The sequence below is a fragment of the Bos taurus genome, chromosome 19, assembly GCF_002263795.3.
Source record: "Bos taurus isolate L1 Dominette 01449 registration number 42190680 breed Hereford chromosome 19, ARS-UCD2.0, whole genome shotgun sequence".
NCBI classification, from domain to species: Eukaryota; Metazoa; Chordata; class Mammalia; order Artiodactyla; family Bovidae; genus Bos; species Bos taurus.
The window spans coordinates 25,308,181-25,325,777 of NC_037346.1; the positions used below are offsets into that span (position 1 = coordinate 25,308,181).

The 17,597-nt window shown below is 55.4% G+C and overlaps 1 protein-coding gene across 2 annotated transcripts in view; it reads left to right on the forward strand.

The window, feature by feature from the left end:
- Positions 1-6,578: 6,578 nt before the first annotated feature.
- Positions 6,579-17,597, forward strand: part of PITPNM3 (PITPNM family member 3) — a 97,187-nt gene continuing 86,168 nt past the window's right edge. For both annotated transcript variants that reach the window (XM_024980717.2, XM_024980718.2), the window contains exon 1: positions 6,579-6,746. In XM_024980717.2, coding sequence (XP_024836485.1) covers positions 6,725-6,746 — 22 coding nt within the window. In that variant the 5' untranslated portion in view covers positions 6,579-6,724. The remainder of the gene's footprint in view (positions 6,747-17,597) is intronic.

Here is a 17,597-nt window from a genome sequence, read left to right on the forward strand (position 1 = left end):
AAAAGACTTTGCCCAGACTGCTAGGAGATGCCATGAGCTCGTAAACACCAATCTTATTATAGAAGGAAATGGCAACCCACTCCAGTGTTCTTGCCTGGAGAATCCCAGGGATGGGGGCACCTGGTGGGCTGCCGTCTCTGGGGTCGCCCAGAGTTGGACACGACTGAAGCGATTTAGCAGCAGCAGCAGCAGCAGCAGCAGGAGGTGCACCTTGGGTGAAAACAAAACAGATAAAGATGGTTCAGGTCAAGATGATTCCCTCAGGACCTTCCAGCACTGCCGTCCAGGTCCTCGGTCAGCATGGCCAGAGCTAGGACCTTGTGGAGGTTCAGAGCAAGGACGACGTGGAGTAGTGCAGCCAGAGGAAAGTTGTATCTGAGGTATACAAGAGCCCTAATAGGTGAATAGGTGTAGGTAATCTATTACTAACACTAGGTGCTGATAAAGCCAGTCTATTACATAATCTAGTCACATAATCTGGTTGCGATTTCCTGTCTTGTCAATACAGTTACATTAGTAATCAGGACCCACAGGCTGATTGATCTATTGTCTCCTTAGGGCCTTATCATCTATACCTGTGTTTGGTTCTCTGCGTACTGGAATCTGTCATATATAAACAGTGTCACGTGCAGGGCCAGGGCAGGAGAGCAACAGGGCTGAGGTGGGCGGATCAGTAAGAGCTTGTTTCAGGCCCTGGGTACTGATGGATATTTGCAGGAGCGCAGACTCCAAGGACCACTCTTGCAGTGTGTTTTCGATTTTCACCCAGTTCTTCATTTGTATTTGGTCTAAATATAACTTGAAGACAACTGGGTTTGCTTGGGGCCAATCTCAACAGACTTGACATCAAACAAACACAAAATGCAGCTCCAACTGCAAACGGGAGACTCAGAGATAAATCGCTGCTAACCTATTGGGCAGCCTCTTAAATCAGCTCATTCCTTACAGCAGCGGCCACCTCTTTCTGCCTCCAAACAGCTTACCTCTTTTCTTAAAACACCTACCCTCAGCCTCTCCAGACACTCTCTCCAAAATCCCATCTACCGGCATGCCCCACTCAGAAGAAGAGAGGTGCCAGCGAAACAGCAATTGATGAGATAAAATCTAGACTGGAGCCTCAGTTCATCTCAGCACTCAAAAAATCAGGCAAGGTATCAGTTCAACAGGTTCTGCAAGATGTCTCCAAGCATCTCTTAAAACCCGTGAGGACTCAGGAATGTGAATGTCATCTAAATTTTGCAGCCCACCCCCCACCCTCTTGTGGGCATGGGGTGGACCATGGTCTATGTAAAGGAGGAGCATTTGGCTTCGTCTGCTGGGTGAGGTTCTGTCCTAGCCAGAGGTTCTTATACCTGGGCTCTGGCACTCACCTAAAAGGTCACTTGTGTTGATCCTAAGGGAATCTCCCTGCCTCTGTGCCTCTGCAGGGAGAGGCAGATGAGACCCTTGCTGATCCAATGCTTCCTTTACAGCATTTGCTGTGAACATGAGGCTGCAGTTCCTGATGTAGCAGGAAAGGGGACAGGCAGAGTCCTAACGTTTCTTGAGGTTGGAGGTGGAAGCACGGACTAGATAAGCCACAGCTCCCAGCAAGAAGGAGAGTTCTGGATGCAAAAGCACATTCTGGCTGCGATCCAAAAGTCTACAAATAATAAATGTTGGAGAGGGTGTGGAGGAAAGGGAACCCTCTTACACTGTTGGTGGGAATGCAAACTAGTACAGCCACTATGGAGAACAGTGTGGAGAGTCCTTAAAAAACTGGAAATAGAACTGCCTTATGATCCAGCAATCCCACGGCTGGGCATACACACTGAGGAAACCAGAAGGGAAAGAGACACGTATACCCCAATGTTCATTGCAGCACTGTTTATAATAGCCAGGACATGGAAGCAACCTAGATGTCCATCAGCAGATGAATGGATAAGAAAGCTGTGGTACATATACACAATGGAGTATTACTCAGCCATTAAAAAGAATACATTTGAATCAGTTCTAACGAGGTGGATGAAACTGGAGCCTATTATACAGAGTGAAGTAAGCCAGAAGGAAAAACATCAATGCAGTATACTAACGCATATATATGGAATTTAGAAAGATGGTAACAATAACCCGGTGTACGAGACAGCAAAAGTGACGCTGATGTATGGAACAGTCTTATGGACTCTGTGGGAGAGGGAGAGGGTGGGAAGATTTGGGAGAATGGCATTGAAACATGTAAAATATCACGTATGAAACGAGATGCCAGTCCAGGTTCAATGCACGATACTGGATGCTTAGGGCTAGTGCACTGGGACGACCCAGAGGGATGGTATGGGGAGGGATGAGGGAGGAGGGTTCAGGATGGGGAGCACATGTATACCTGTGATGGATTCATTTTGATATTTGGCAAAACTAATACAATTATGTAAAGTTTAAAAATAAAATAAAGTTAAAAAAAAAAAAAGCACATTCTCTCCAGTGTCCCGGATGAATTGGGGGCAGCCAGGTGAGAGAACGCAATAGTGAGGACAAACCAGCCCCTCCCAGCTGTTCTAGAAGGTTCCAGAGAAGAGCATCTGTTCCTAAGGTTGCTTTTGTGATTGGAGGCGATCCTCATGGCAGTGAACAACCACTTAGGTTCTTTAAAGTGTGGGAACCAGGGACTTCCCTAGCGGCCCAGCGGTTAAGATTTAGCTTTCCAAAGCAGGGGCTGCGGCTTCGATCCCTGGTCAGGGAGATAAGATCCCACAAGCCTCTTGGCCAAAAAGTCAGAACATTAAACAGAAGCAATATTGTAACACATTCAATAAAGACTTTGAATTAAAAAAAAAAAGCATGGAACCAGTGAGGAGGGGGCCAAGAAGGGGAGAGCCAGGCCAGGAGACAGAGCTGGAAGGTATTTCCAGCGGTTCCAGTGAGAGAGGATCCTGTGAAACTGGTAGAGGCTGGGGGACTCAGTGTGGTGGGCACCGTTGCTGCCGGGCTTGAACTGGCCCTAGTCCTGCTCCAGGCTTCCTTCTGCAAGCATCCATCAGCAGTGGACAGGAGTAAGTCACTTAACCAGCCCATTGTCCTGCTGCTGACCCCCATACTGTCCACAAGTCACCATCAGAAAGCTGGGCAGCGGCCATGCCAGGCCCAGCAGGCACGGCAATACCGAAGTCCACCAGCTGCCATGTGTCCGAAAATAATTATAACCTGGTGTGGCTACCTTTCCATAGGGCCACACTGGCTCCTGTTGACGGTCACTTACCTGTCCAAGTGCCTTGGCAACCGCTCCCCAGGATGGACACCCAGGTCTTCCGTCTATGGTGTAGAGGAGTCTCCCCGGCCATCTCCCACTCACCACCCGCCTGAAGCCCTCGGCTGTGTCCACATCTGTGCTCATGTTCTCCTGGGGAACAGGCAGCACTGGCCTCTGCACCTTTCCCCTAGTTCTCTGGGCTGGCAAGCTTGGCTGAGCCTGGGGGCACCTGGGAGTCCAGAGGCACCAGCTGACCAGATGGTAGGCAGGGGAAAGGACCTGGGAAGCAGGTCCCAGAGGAAGGATCCTGTCTGGAACTCTGACACCGTCTCTCGGTTGCAGAGCTGGGAGCCCTGACTGACTCTGGCTTCTCTATTCTGCAGGCAGCCGAGGTCAGTGTCTCTAAATTGCTAGTTACTCCTTTCTTCAATTAAGGACGAGTCTTCTGATGCAGGAAGTTAACTCCCACCAGTTAATCTAATGGCCTTGTGTCCTGATGTGTTTGCTGTCTGAAGGCAGGGCCAGCAGGTCACAGCCAGCACATTCGGGAGCTGCCCTGGGGGGCCAGGGCCCCACATTCCCTGTTGAACTCCAGAGCCACACAGCAACACTGATCTTCATGTTGGGGCTGGGACTGTGGCGGAGGTTGGAAGTGGGGAAGCCATGAATGGAACCTGGAAGTGGGTTGTCATGTGGCAAAGTCTCCTTCACCTCTGGCCTACTGCCTTCCCATCTGAGAAATGGGGACATGGAGGAGGGTCTGGCTAGATGATTTCTGTCATTCCCATCAACTTGGCGCATCCCCTTACCCGCCACACTTCCCTGCAAGGATTTGTGGTGACTGCATGGAGTGGTGGGAGGGGTCTTAGTGCCCACCTCAGGATGCATGATGTCTTTGCCTATGCATTCACACACACACACACACACACACACACACACACGCATGCATGCACGCACACACATGCGAGGTGCTGCCTGGAAGCAGGGTCCCTGCTAGGCTGTGGTCACTGCTGCCGCTGTGAGCCAAGGGTCCCGGGAGGTGCTCGGGCCCAGGTGTGTCTGCTCTGAGGCCACTTTATTGTTCCCCTGTGACAACTCACACCCACAGAGCAGGTGGCCAAACCTGGACATGGTCCAAGCAGTCAGGTTTCTGACTGTGCCCCACCTGCAGGGAAGGGTGAAGACAGTCGAGCCCAAGGGACAGAACACAGGCTCTAAACTAAGCATCGAAATTTCTCAGCCTCCCTTTCCTTGTGTGTGTTACATGCTCAGTCTCTAAGTTGTGTCTGACTCTTTGAGACCTCATAGACTGTAGCCCTTCAGGCTCCCCTGCCCATGGCATTTTCCCAGCAAGAATACTGGAGTGGGTTGCCATTTCCTTCTCCAGGGGATCTTCCCAACCCAGGGATCAAACCCATGTCTCCTGTATTGCAGTTAGATGCTTTACCACTGAGCCACCAGGGAAGCCCTTCCTTATGTGTAAACTGGGCATAATACAAGACATCTGAGGATATTATATAGGGAGTGCCTGAGGGTTAAATGACATGATAAATGTAAAGCCCTGAGCATACCGCCTGCCCACGCATGGCTAAGTCTACCCCCACCACGCCTGAGTAATGGGGAAAGGCTGCAGGGATTCACTCACATGCTCCCAGCTGCTGACGGATGGTGCATGCTGGCCAAGAGCTCTGGCTACAACCTCAGAGCTGCTGAAATTCTGTCTATTGGTCAGCACTGCTGTCTGGTTCCAAGATCCAGCACTCTGGGGCCTGAGAGACTTCTTGGGATACGTGACTTTCAGTGCTAAAACCAGGGGTCTCTGGCAAATCAGGCTGGTTGGTTCCTTTGGTGAAGCAACACTAGGTAGTTTGGACAGATTGTCCTTGGTTTGGTTGAATGAGGTCCCAGAAGGACCCACTGGGGGTGAGGTCATACAACCTGCAGATTTCAGCTAAAACAAAGGGAAACATTCCCACGATCAGCAGTGTCCAAAGATGGAAAAACTCTTGTTTGAGATACTGAGCTCCTGGTCCTTGGATGTAATAAACCAGCAGCTGAAGGGCCACTTGAGGGGGATCCTGTGGATGGAGACAAAGTCCCAGGGTGAGGGGTCAATGCTGGGCCAAATGCCCACTGAGGACCCTTTTAGCCCCACGTGTGCCCTGTTTCTATAGACGGGTTAATGGGACCCTGGAGTTGGGACCATGGCTAGCCTGAGCATGGAATTATTCTTTTCCGTGGACAGCAGGAGTGGGACCCGGTGGGTGGGGAGATTGGCTACAGGTTGCAACTGGGTTTTAGCCCTTTCTGGTTCCTCAGAAGGAAGCCGAAAGCATCTTCCCAAGGGAGCTTAGCTTGGGGGTTGAAAAATCACCTGAGAACAGATACCCCCAGCCCTCTCCAGCAGCAGAGAGCCCGGCAGCCAGCTACGGGGGTGTTGGGAGCTGCCAGAGCCTGGTCAGCCATCTGTTGGGCCCATGGATCTGGCCCAGCCCTGGGCTAGGGATAAGACTGCTCTCTCCCCTGGGCCTCCCATCTGGCTATCCCCCAAGTGCCACCGAAACAACTGGGCTTCTCTCATCCCCTTTTAGGGCTGGACCGTGAATCCCTGGCCACCACCAGGCAGAAGCTACAACACCAACCTCCCCAACCTCTGCTGGGCCTGTTTACCAGGATGTCTGCCCCCCAGGTTTGGGAAGCGAAGGGGGACTATTGCTCACCGCTAGGCTCCTGGCCTCCCCAAACTGCTCCAGCTTGGAATCCCAGGGGGGCTCTGCATGTGTTTTTACACTTTCCTTTAGAGCTAAGGGCACAGAAATCCCTTCCCCTCTGAGGCTAGTTTACACCCAGGTTCTGGATCCTAGAAAACGATTCCATGGAGTGGGGGCTGATGGAGGGTCCATCTCGTCTCCTATCCCTGGAGCCACCTCCCTCTTGGCTTCCCGGGAACCTCCCCAGGTCCTTTCTTCCTTTCTGTCTCTCCTCTCTGTTCTCTGTCACTCTCCAGGTGCCAGGGTCTCGAGTCTGCTCCAAATTTCTCTCCCCCTCTCCCGTCGGTGTTTCGGCCGCAGAGGTGTCTCTAGCGCCCAGTCTCCGTGGCTCTCGCCCACGACTCCCGGTCCGCGTGCCCATCTCCGCCCGGACCGCAGTGTCTCCGCGTCTCCGCGCCCGTCCGGGACTCGGAGCGGAGCGTGTTGGAGCGGCGGCCGCGGCCCCGGGCGGGGGTGCGGGCCCGCGGGGGCGGCGTTGGGCGCCTTCCTCCGTCAGTCCCTCCCCGGCAGCGCGGGGGGGCCGGCGCGGCCGCCGCTCGGCGCCTTTAAGGGAGCGGGAGGGAGCGGCGAGGCGGCGGCGGCTGCGGTGGCGGCGGCCGCGGCGAGCGGGGCGGGGGCGCGGGGCGCGGCGCTCGGAGTCCGCTCGCGGCCGGAGGCGGCTGGGCGGCCGGGACCGGGCTGGGAGCCGCGAGGAGCGCGCGCAGCGCCGCCGGAGCCCGCCGCCCGGGCCATGGCCAAGGCGGGCCGTGCAGGTGAGGGCGGGCGCCGGGAGGGCCGGGCCGCCGGCTGGGGGAGGGACTCGCGCGGCTTGAGGTGGGGGGGCTGCCTGTTCAGGTGAGCCCCCGGCGCAGGTGGGCGGAGGTTCTAGGCGGGCCGAGCGGGCGGCGGCGCGGCCGGCCCCCTGGGAGCGTGGAGAGGGGGCTCCGCGCGCCCCGCGTCCTTCCTGCGCCCCCGGTCACCTCGTGGGACACCGCGTCCCCTCGCCACCGCCCCTCTGGAAAGGGCTAGGTCCGCGGCGCCCCTGCCCGGCCCGGCGGAGGGGAACGATCGCCACCCTCCCGAGACCCTGGGCAGACCCGGGCGCGGGGAACGAAGGCGAGGTCCCGCGGCTGCAGCTCTATCCCACGCCCCTCGCCCAACCCCAGCGCCAACCAGGACGCGCCCCCTTGTCCTGCCGCTCTCGCTATCCAGGGCGCGACAACCCCCCCCCCCCCCCCGCCCCCAGCTCAGGCAGGAGACCCAGATTTCTTCTGGGGAAGGAGGGGTGCTCCGCTCTGCACCGGCTTGTGAGCAGTCCCGCCCCCTCCCCCTCCCGGACCCTGGGAAGCAGCGCCTCAGGGGCCGAGGTCTGAAAGGGGGGGTGCTCTTCTGCGGTCCCCAGGGCTCTGCCCTCCCCCAGACCCAGGCCGTGTAGTCCGGGGTGTGAGGGAGTGGGCGTTAGTCATTTGTTCATTCATTCAGCCAGACGTTCATTCACCAACATCTGCTTTGTGCCAGGCCCAGAGCTGGGCACTGGGATGAGGAGGTGGACCGGACGCTGCTCCTGTTCGCACTTTCTGGGCCCGAGGGTGACTTGGGAGGTCGCTGCAACGAGGGTGGCAGCAAGCCTGGTCACGGCAGGGCCGGCTTTCGAGGCTGGCATGTGTAAATCTCCCATGAACTCACACCCAGCCTGTGACGTTGGCAGGTGCCATGGCACCCCCTCGGACTCAGCAATGGTTTGGCACGAACCCCACCCTCTCTCCATCAGTGGTGGCAATGATGGAATGAGTGTGAGTTCACTTCTGCACACACTTGGAGTGGATTCTGCTGGGCTGTGTGTGTAAATCCACTGCCGCCCCTCGGATGCTGCCCTGATCCTGGGCCGGGTCCTGATGCTCCTATACATATGCTGGGTGTGTGCTTTGGGTGCCTGAGAATACACTCCTGTTCTGTCCCCTGGAGTCCTGTTGGGGTGGGGCTGGTTGTGTGCGACACAGCCAGTGAGGAACACATCTGAACACTCCCTTTCTCACTTCCCTCCCTTTTCCTCTCCAAAGGGAGGCTCCAGGAGATGACACCCATGGGGCTGGAAAAGGCGGCCTCCCTGGGTCCTTGCCCACCCCCATTCCTCACACAAGAGCACATGGCAGGTGTGTGTCCCCCCCACTGTCCTCGCTCCCCGTGTGCACACGTGTGCAAGTTCATGCACACCCCTTGCACACATCATCTACCCGAGCACCATCAACACAGCAGCAGTTAACAATTGCTGCTTTTACTAGGCACTAGGCAATGTGCACCACCATCCCGGCAGGCAGGAAGTGTTACTCTTCCCTTTTGAAAACATCTGCAAACAGAAACTCAAAGAAATAGCTCCATCCAGGTGGCCCAGAGGGTCTACGCAGAGCCTGGATGTCGGGCCAGACTGTAAGGACTTCTAACGATGGATTTTCTCCATTGCTACCCTCAGAGGTTCCAGCCCTTCCACTTTGGTCTGTGGGTTGTTTGGTCTCTAGACCGAGAGTCTGTGGGAATTTGTTCCTGTGACAGGTGAAGAACTGCTCTGCCCTGAGCATCGGTGCCTCATGCTATTCTAACATCTTGTCTTTCCTGCTGCAATTTCATGCTCGGCCCTTTCCCTCAGGGCAGCACAGACCCCGCTTCTCCTCCATGGGTCCAACAGCCCAAGCTCCTCCCTCCCACGCTCAGCTGCCACCCCAAGGAGCCTTTGGGATCGACCCTAGCAAGATCGGATTACTTCTCCTCTTCTGAGTTCTTCCAGGCTCCTTTGCATTTTGTAAAAGTCCCTTCTCTTCCTAAGCCTTCTAAGCTTGCTGACTTGAAGACAGCAGGCGGTAATGTGTGCATGGAGATTGAAGTCTGTGAGGATGGACTGGTGAGCTTTACAAGAGAGGGAGTCCTCGGAGACAGGAGCCCAGGTCCTTCTCTTTACAGCTAGAGAAACTGAGACCCAAGGAGGGGATGTAACACAGACAGGGGTGGCTATTCAGGACCATCTACTGTGGATGGACAGACTGACAGTCAGAAATGATCAGAACTTCATCCTGGGGGTGACATTAGAACTGAGGAAGGGTGAAGGCTGTGAGAATCTGGCCTGTGAATGAAAGAGTCTGCTCTGTGGCCTATGAGGTGTTCTATCTAAATCTGGCCAAGAAGGCCATTGACTAGAGATAGAGGTTTGGGCCTCAGAGCTGCCCTAGTGCCTGACTCCAAGGTCACCAACACTGTAGTCCTTTGAGAGCAGCCCAGACTTGTGCAGTGCACACCCTAAGCAACCAGCCATGGCTGTGTCAACAGAGTCACACAGGAGCTGAAGGGAGGCAGTGAAAGGAGCTTCCATGTTGCCAGGAGAACCCAGGTACAAGAGAAAATGTAATCAAGTCTTAGAAAGGATTGGATAAATGGCAGAGGGTGGATCCCAAATGGGAAGGTTTTAGTCACACAGACCAGGATGGTTATAGTGTGTCCAGTCTTGAGAGAAAAGGCTAGGCAAGAAGAGCCCTTGGTCTTGGCTTGAGGGAACGCTTGATCTACTGGACAAAGGAGGAGAGATGCTACCTATGGGATGAAAGTCTGTAGTAGGGAGGAGAGTGGGAGAGTGGTAAGGGTCTGGGAAATGACCTCTTACAATACAGAGCTATCTGGCTATCAGGCCTCAAGTGTGTTGTAGACAGGGAGGAGGCCAATGGGGGCTTGAAACAGTGAAGGCTGAATTCCTCTAGAAGCTGGGCCTTTAAAGGCTGGCAGAATTTGGACAGAAAGGTGGCAAGGTGCAGGTAAGACCTCCTAGTCTTGGGAATGGGAAAAATGTGCCTGTAGAGGGTATAAAGGGGGTGGGTGGGGAGGAGGTGCCAAAGGGTGGAGAAAGTTGGCTGGCTGTGGAGAAGGTTCCTGGAGGGGTGCAGAGGGCTTCAAGAAACTCTGGAGAATATGGAAGATGGGAGGGACGCGTAAGGTTTGGGTGTTTTGACAGATCCCTCCTGGGAGGGCAGAGAGAGAGGCCAGCCAGGCAGGGCTCAGTAGGGAAGGGTTTGCGCTGGTTCCTGCCAGCTACCGGGCCCCTCCCTTCCTCCCTACGCCCCTCTGGCCTCAGCAGGTTGGCAGGCGGGTCAACCCCGGGGGCAGGACAAGTGGAAGGCCCCGCCAGGAGCCAGGACGGTTTTGGAACCTCTCTGGCTGGGCCAGCGCTGCCACCTGGAGAGGCTGGGCGGGGGCTATAGGGCTGGGCCTTCTTCCAGGCTGGAGGAACCAGTTTATTTGCTCCCAGGTGTTGGGGAGGAGCCAGCAGGCTGGAGTGTATCAAACCCAGTAATTTGAGTCAGTAAAATACTGATCCTTTAGGAGCAGAGCTGGGGGCACGCCTTCAGAAACTCATGTTCAAAGCATTTGCCAGGAGCTGACACTGAGGCCTGGGGAGGGGGGCCCAGTGGAAAAAGGTGGTGGCAGAATTGGGCCCAGAACCTGTGTCTCAGGGATTTGGTTTGAACCCGATTCTGCTGTGTCAGCTGCCCTCTCACCATCCCAAAGTCAGACCTCCTCCTGGGCCTCCGCTTTGTGGTCCCCGGGTGGTGTGTATGGTGCGGGGATGGGGGTGAGGGAAGTGGCCGGATCCCTCAGAGGACAGAATGTTTCAGAACTTGGGAAAGGGACGAGCTCTGAGATTCTCAGGACTTTGGGGAAGAGCCAGGAGATTTGAGGCACGACTCAGAAACCCCCGAGCCTGGGGTACCAGGATGGCTTTACTGTGTATCTGCTGAAGGGCCTCATGATTCTGCGTGGAGATGGCAAATGCACCTTTGCAGGTTCCTAGGGAGCCGTGTGCACATGCTCAGTTGCTTCAGTCATGTCCGGCTCTCTGTGACCCCATGGACTGTAGCCCTCCAGGCTCCACTGTCTGTGCGATTCTGCAGGCAAGAATACTGGAGTGGGGTGCCATTTTCTACTCCAGGGGATCTTCCAGACCCAGGGATCGATCCCATTTCTCTTACGTCTCCTGCTTTGGCAGGTGGGTTCTTTACCACTAAGGCCACCTGGAAAGCCCCTAAGGAGATGGCTAGGGCCAAATCAGACACCAGTGCCCCAACTCAAAGCCCTTCTAAAGCTCTGCCTCCAGGAAGCCTTAGCGGCCTTCTGTGCAGTCATAGAAGTGCTGGAGGTTGGGCCTGTCTCTGGTTCCTCTGCTGAGTTACCTGTCATAGCAGTCAACCTGGCAGGCCCCAGCAGGCTTCAGCTTGAGGCCCTTTGGTGCCTCTTAGCCCTGCCTGTGGTGAGGTTTGGGGTAGTGAGTCAACACAGCACGGTTCGTGAAACAGAGTCCCACAATGAGCACGTGGTCCTGGGCCTGTAAACCCTGGTGGCGGTCTTGGCTGGTGTTTGGGAGTCCAGTGGTGGTACACAGAGTCTGAGGACATGGCTAGACCCCCTTCTCTGGGGCCCTGTCTGTGTCAGACTGGCCAGAATGTGTGATGCTTTCTCATATATGTCTTAGTGGACTGCAATAGTTCATGGATAGAAGAGTCTTGGAGATCTTCCGGTCCTACCGGTTAATAATGCAGGTGGGAGACCAAGGCCAGAAAGGCAAAAGGTTTTACTCTGAGCTCTGGTGTCTTCAAGAACAGAGGGTATGAACTCCCAAGATCAGTGAGGACTTCAGGACTGGGGGCTTCTTTTTGATCTGGGTGCCTCCTAGAAATTCCCTGGGATTCCAGGCTTGGGAGAGGGTCAGTGACTAGCATTCCAGGAACAATCTGGCTCATTTTGGGTAGCAGTCAACATGCTTTCCCATCCAGCAACATGCCAGTGTCTCTTTGAAGTAGGGCTGATGTCATTCCCATTTCATGGATGATAAAACTGAGGCCCAGAATGGTTAAGTATCTGATTCCAGGGTCACACATGAAGTTAGAGGCAGAGCTGGAATTAGAACTCAGGTCTCTCCTTCTCTTGGATTCAGCATTCCTGGGAATTTGACTGTGTAACAAAGAACAGACCTGGCTCTGTCACTGGTTGCTCTTGAACTGCCCCTCTGGGCCTCAGTTTTCTCGCCTGTAAAAGGGGGACGAGAAGGAAAGAGCTGGGGGGACAGGACAGCTCTGAGTTTGCTCTAGTTGAAACACTGCTCTCTTCTTCCTCAGCCTGTCTCCCCATTGCTTCACTGTGCATTTCGGCCCTCACCTCCTCCCATCTCCCTCCTCATGGGGACCCTCCCAGAGGCTGGTGGGGATGGGAGGACAGATGGGGAGCTGAGGATAGGCATTTGGAGAGCACCTGCCTCCTGGGGGTCCCAGGATCCCGGCCTACCACCACATCTGCAGCCAGGAGCTTTGTGGAAGAGGGTGGCCAGGGCCCCCAGGGAAAGGGCTGGGGGTAGGAGTGGGGAGGAGAGAATGCATAACAAATGAGTTTGGAAATCAAATAGGATCTGAGCTCCCCACCCACTCCCTCAAACCTCTTTATACTCCTTCTTTTAAAATTCTTGTTTTCTGAAGAGAAGGAAAATGCTACCCGGCACCCTTTTTGCAAACGAATGGGCGCCTTAGTGAGTCACGCAGGAGGTAAATGCTACCTCCAGGGCCCCATGTCTGCCTGCCTGCGGAGGCCTGCACAGCTGTGTGGCCACCAGCCCCCATGGGGGTACACGTGTGGGGTGCCCCCTGCCTGTCAGAGGCTTTGGGGTGGGAACTGGGTGCCTGCAGTGGAGCCTCCACCCTGCCTCCTCCAGGCTCTCTCCAGGGTGGCATTTTATGAGGTTCAGTTGTGGGTGGGACCACGGCTCAAGTTGGGGCCAGGCCGAAAGCAGGCATGGCCACATCAGGGCTCCGCTGGAGACTCGGGGAGGGGCTACAGGGGCTTGGCTGTGACCTGTCCGTGGGGTGAATTCAGGACCTTCAGGGAAGGTTTTGTGGCTGTGGGGCTGCCCAGGCTGGGGGCTGGTGGGAGAAGTGGGGGCAGGTGCTAATGAGTCTGTCTCTGGAAACCAGAGTTCAGGGGCACTAAGCTCTTCTCCCCAGGTGTCCTGGCAGGGGCATGGTGTGTGTGCTTGTCTGGAGTCTTGTCTTCCTTTTGGATGGTCGGCCTGTTAATTTGCAGACCTAGGGCTGGGGAGGCCAGGGAGGAGGTGTTCCTCCTTCCCAGATGACCTGTTATTCCGGAGGGAGGGAAGTGGCCGTCTGTTAGCCGGGGATGCCAAACAAGGGTTGAAAGCAAAAATAGAAACACGTCGGGCTTTGTGTCTGGGAGGGGCACCGAGTTCTAGTGGATCCAGAGGCCTCTTCCGAGCTGTCTGCCGCTGATGCTGTGTTTGCTTGGCTCAGTGTTTGCAGAGCACGTCACTCCTGCGCTCCTGACCTCCTCGGGGATGCATCTAGGTGTGCAGGCTCTGGGCTCGGGCTCCAGGGGCTGCAGCTCTTCTGTGAGGCTGTCTTCAGGGGGTTTGGAGTGGCTGTGGCCACCCATCCGTCCCTCAGACACCTCTGACCTTCCCTGGATGGCTCCCGAGTGGTTCAGCTCACTGCTGTCTGGATCAGAGCTCCTTTTGGCCTCCCATTCCCTTCTCATCCCCCGACTTCCCACCTCCCGTGAAGCTGGTCTCAGCTGACCGACTCTGGAATCATCCCTTGTGGTAAAAAGAGCTATTTTCAGCCTTCCCATTGGGGGGGGGGGTGGTGTTTATCCCTTGCTGCCGTTTTGTTTCCTTCTTGTTCAGTGTAAACTGGAGCGGTGTGGAGAGCATTCCACAGCCCCACCTGCGGGGTCCCGGCTGGCAATTCCCTGGTGCTGTGATTTGGCACCAGAGGCAAAGCCTAGTGGGGCCAAGGCCACCTTGGGCCCCCTCCCTGTGCTATAGTTGACCCAGGGTAGCAGGGTCACCAAGGCTCCCGTGGAGTCACCTCGGCCTTGGCTTGTGGGGGCCACTCCCCTGCTGCTGCCCCATTCAAACTGATGGCAGCCTTTGGTGACCTTACCGGCAAGCTGGGCAGCTCACTGAGGTGGGGAGAGTGCTTTAAAAGAGCCCCCAGCATCCTTTGTTGAGTCTATGACAACCTCCATCCCCCCAATCTGGCCTCCCCACGCCCTGGTTGGATGCCTGGGTCCCTCCTGGTCTCTGTTCCCTGGTCTGCACTGCGGGTCCTGGGGTGATTGGAAGGGGCCCCTCTGTCCTGGTTTTTGGGGCTCCCCTCCCCCTCCCCCACCCTTCTGAGGAGCCTGCAGGTGGCAGAGCCATCAGTGGTGAACTGGCAGGTGCATTGGGAGCTCCCGTTAGAGGCAGGAGAAAGCCTCTCCCGTATGGAGCAAGAGTCTGGTGGGACGGAGCGGGGACATCTGGGGCTGGAAAGAATTGTTCCAAATAACTCAAAACTGTTGGGAGCCGAATTGGCAGAGCAAAACGAAAGTACAGTAGATAGCCAAAGCTATTAATCACTAATTATCTCCTAAATAAAGTAATTAATGGGTATTTAAGTGGCATATTTATGAGACACCAGCAGGTCTTCAAAAACCACATTTTTTTCCCCCCAGAGCAACTAGTTGGGCCAACTGTGTCCTGCTTGGGAGACTGGGGTTGTCATCCCACCCTCAGGCCTGCCAACCTCCCCACCGACACCCCTGGGCAGGGAGTGTGACCCCATCTGAGCTTCTCCCTTTGTCATCACAAACAGGAGCAGAGCTCCTCTGAACTGACCTCACTGGGCTGTCCTGGGGACCGTAGGAAGTGCCTGCAAACCCCTGGCAGTGGTGGAAAATGCTGCACAGAATTTAGTGTTAGCTGCAAAAATAGCCTTGAAGTTATATGCTACAGCCCCTTGATGGTGCCCAGTGCTGTTTATGGCCAGGGTCAGGCCGCAGTCGGTGGCTGGAGGCATTGCTTTTTTTTTTTTTTTTTTTTTTTGAGTCGTTGCTGAATGTGTGGTTGGGTCAAGGCTTAGTTTGTGGCATGGCCTGTGGTCAGCTTCATGGCCTGTTTGAGATGGGGTCCCAGTTATTCTGTGATTGGGGTTGTGACTTGATCTATGGGCAGCTTGAGGTTAGGCTATGGTTGAGGTCAGGGGTGGGCCGTGGTTAGTCTGAGGAAAATTCTGCAGCCTGGAGTCTCAGCCTCAATCCTTGAGTCCACCCCTGGACTGATGGAGCTACCTGGGTGCCCTGGAGACTGTATTCCTTCCAGATCCTGCAGGATCTGGGCTTCAGGTGCTGGGAACCCCAGCATGCAGGCACTTCTGGGGTGCCTGGCATGTCCCCTGAAATAGCCCAGCACACGAGCTCATCAGTGGTGCATACAGCAGTTTGGGAGATAGTTAGGACCTGTTTCTATAGCAACCAACCCCCAACCAGCACTGGTTTCCTTCAATAATGCCTTTTTCTGGAAGCAGCTTCTCCTGGCCTCTTGTTTCTCCCTGGGTGGCCCCATAGCCCCTTGAAGGCTGAGCATGGGCTGTTTGGCCCTGATTGATCTTGTCAGGCTCATCCTGACCCAGAGAGGGGCCTGAGGACATTCCCTATGGGATACTTTCCTGAGAGAGGGCTCTCCTGAGATCTACCTGGTGCTGGGCCATGCTGAGCATAACAAGAACTTTCTCTGGTCCTGGGCTAGGAGAGGCTACAGGCCTGGGGAGGATACCTACTGAGTGTTTCCTGGAGGAACCCACAGCCCAGTGTAGCAGGCAGGCCTGGACCTAGTCTACAGACAGGCGCTCTGATGGGCACAGGTAGAGGATGTTACGAGACAAAAAAGAGGCAGGTGCCCAGACCAGCGTGGGGATCAAGGAAGGCTTTCAGCTGGGGGCTGGGGGCTGGGGATGGAGGGTATTTCAGGTACCAGGGGCTTCAGCAGCAAAGTCTTGGAGGGAAAGAACATGGCATGGTGGAGTAGGGGTGCTTCCCAGTAGTGGCATGTTACTGGAACCCAGACTGATGATGGGCAGTGGGGCTCGGAGAGAGTGTAGGTCCTGGCTTTAGGTAGCTCAAGATCTGGGGGATGGGGGCAGACAAGACACAACCCCAGGGAGCTGCACTGGCAGAGAGGAGAGAGGCCAGCCATGCACCAGAAGCAGCCCCAAGAGTGTCAGGGCTCAGGCTGTTCTAGCTTCTGGGTGAGGCCAGCAGTGCCTGCCCTGCCCTCGGGGCTCCCGTTCCAGGGGCTGGAGGAGAAGGAGAGGGGCCCATCCTTGGGAGCGTCCACTGTGAAAGGATCAAAGAAAGCCCCGCGGATATCATGATTTATTTATTTTATTTAACAAACCCTTTTATAGCACTGTCTGAGTGCCAGGCACTATGCCAAACCTTTTTCAAATATTCATTCATGTGATCCTTCTAGCAGCTCTAGGGGAAGACTGTTATGATCCCCGTTTTACAGAGGAGGAGACTGAGGCACAGCGTGCTGTAGTGACATTTATTAAGATCACTTGAGAAGTGCCAGAGCTGGGATATGAACCAGCCCTTCCCTGGTGGCTCCGACGGTAAAGAATCTGCCTGCAATGCAAGAGACCCGGGTTCAGTCCCTGGGTCGGGAAGATCTGCTGAAGAAGGAAATGGCAACCCACTCCAGTATTCTTGCCTGGAAAATTCCATGGACAGAAGAGCCTGTCTTTTCACTACTGGGAGCAGGAAGGGACAGTGAGGGGCGAAGAAGGCAGGGCTCTGGGAGGAGGGGCAGAGAGGAGGTGGGTCACATCCCTCCCTCCCACTCCCTGCCCCTCCTAGTCCCCCCTCGCACCCCTGCCTGCCTGTAGGAGCCTTTCCCAGATTGTGTGCATCTCTCACTGCATCCAGTGTGTAGAAGGACCCCTGGGACCTCAGGTCAGAGCTGAGGAACGGTGAAGTGTGCCTCTATCTGTGTGTGTGTGTGTGTGTGTGTGTGTGTGTGTGCCTGTGTGGGCCACATCTGGGCTCTGGACTCTACATGTCCTGGCTTCCCAGGTGGCTCAGCAGTAAAGAATCTGCCTGCAATGCAAGACCTGCAGGAGATATAGGTTTGATCCCTGGGCCAGGAAGATCCCGTGGAGGAGGGCATGGCAAATTATTCCAGTAGTCTTGCCTAGAGAATCCCATGGACAGAGGGGCCTGGCAGGCTACAGTTCACAGGGCACAAAGAGTTGGACATGACTGAAGTGACTGAGCATGCGTGCATGTTCTCTACATGTCTGTGTCCAGGGCAGCCTGATAATTTAGCAGCACTGATGATCAGCAGTTAAACCCAGATGCTTGTGCTTGTAGAACCTGCCATTCTCGTGCCCGTGTGTGTGTATGTGGACACAGGAGACAGACTGGAGACAAGGGACCTGCCTGAATGAGCCCTTTTCTTCCGAGGCACAGATTGCCGGGATCCAGCAGGCTGGCCAGGTCTCAGTTTCAGATGTGTCCTCAGGCAGGACTGGGCACAGAAGCTGTGACCATGGTCACGGGCGGCAGGCTCAGTGCCGGGCACCAACTTTGGCCAGCTCAGAGGTGCTGTGACTCCCTGGAGGCCTGGATATTGTCACCTGAACCCCTGCAGGGCCATGGCGGTCACAGCAGACGCCCATGTTCCCTCCCTCGCTCTTACAGTTGAGGAGAAATTTCTGGGTCCAGCATCTCTTGGAAATGGCCTAAAAGATTGCTTTGACCACTGT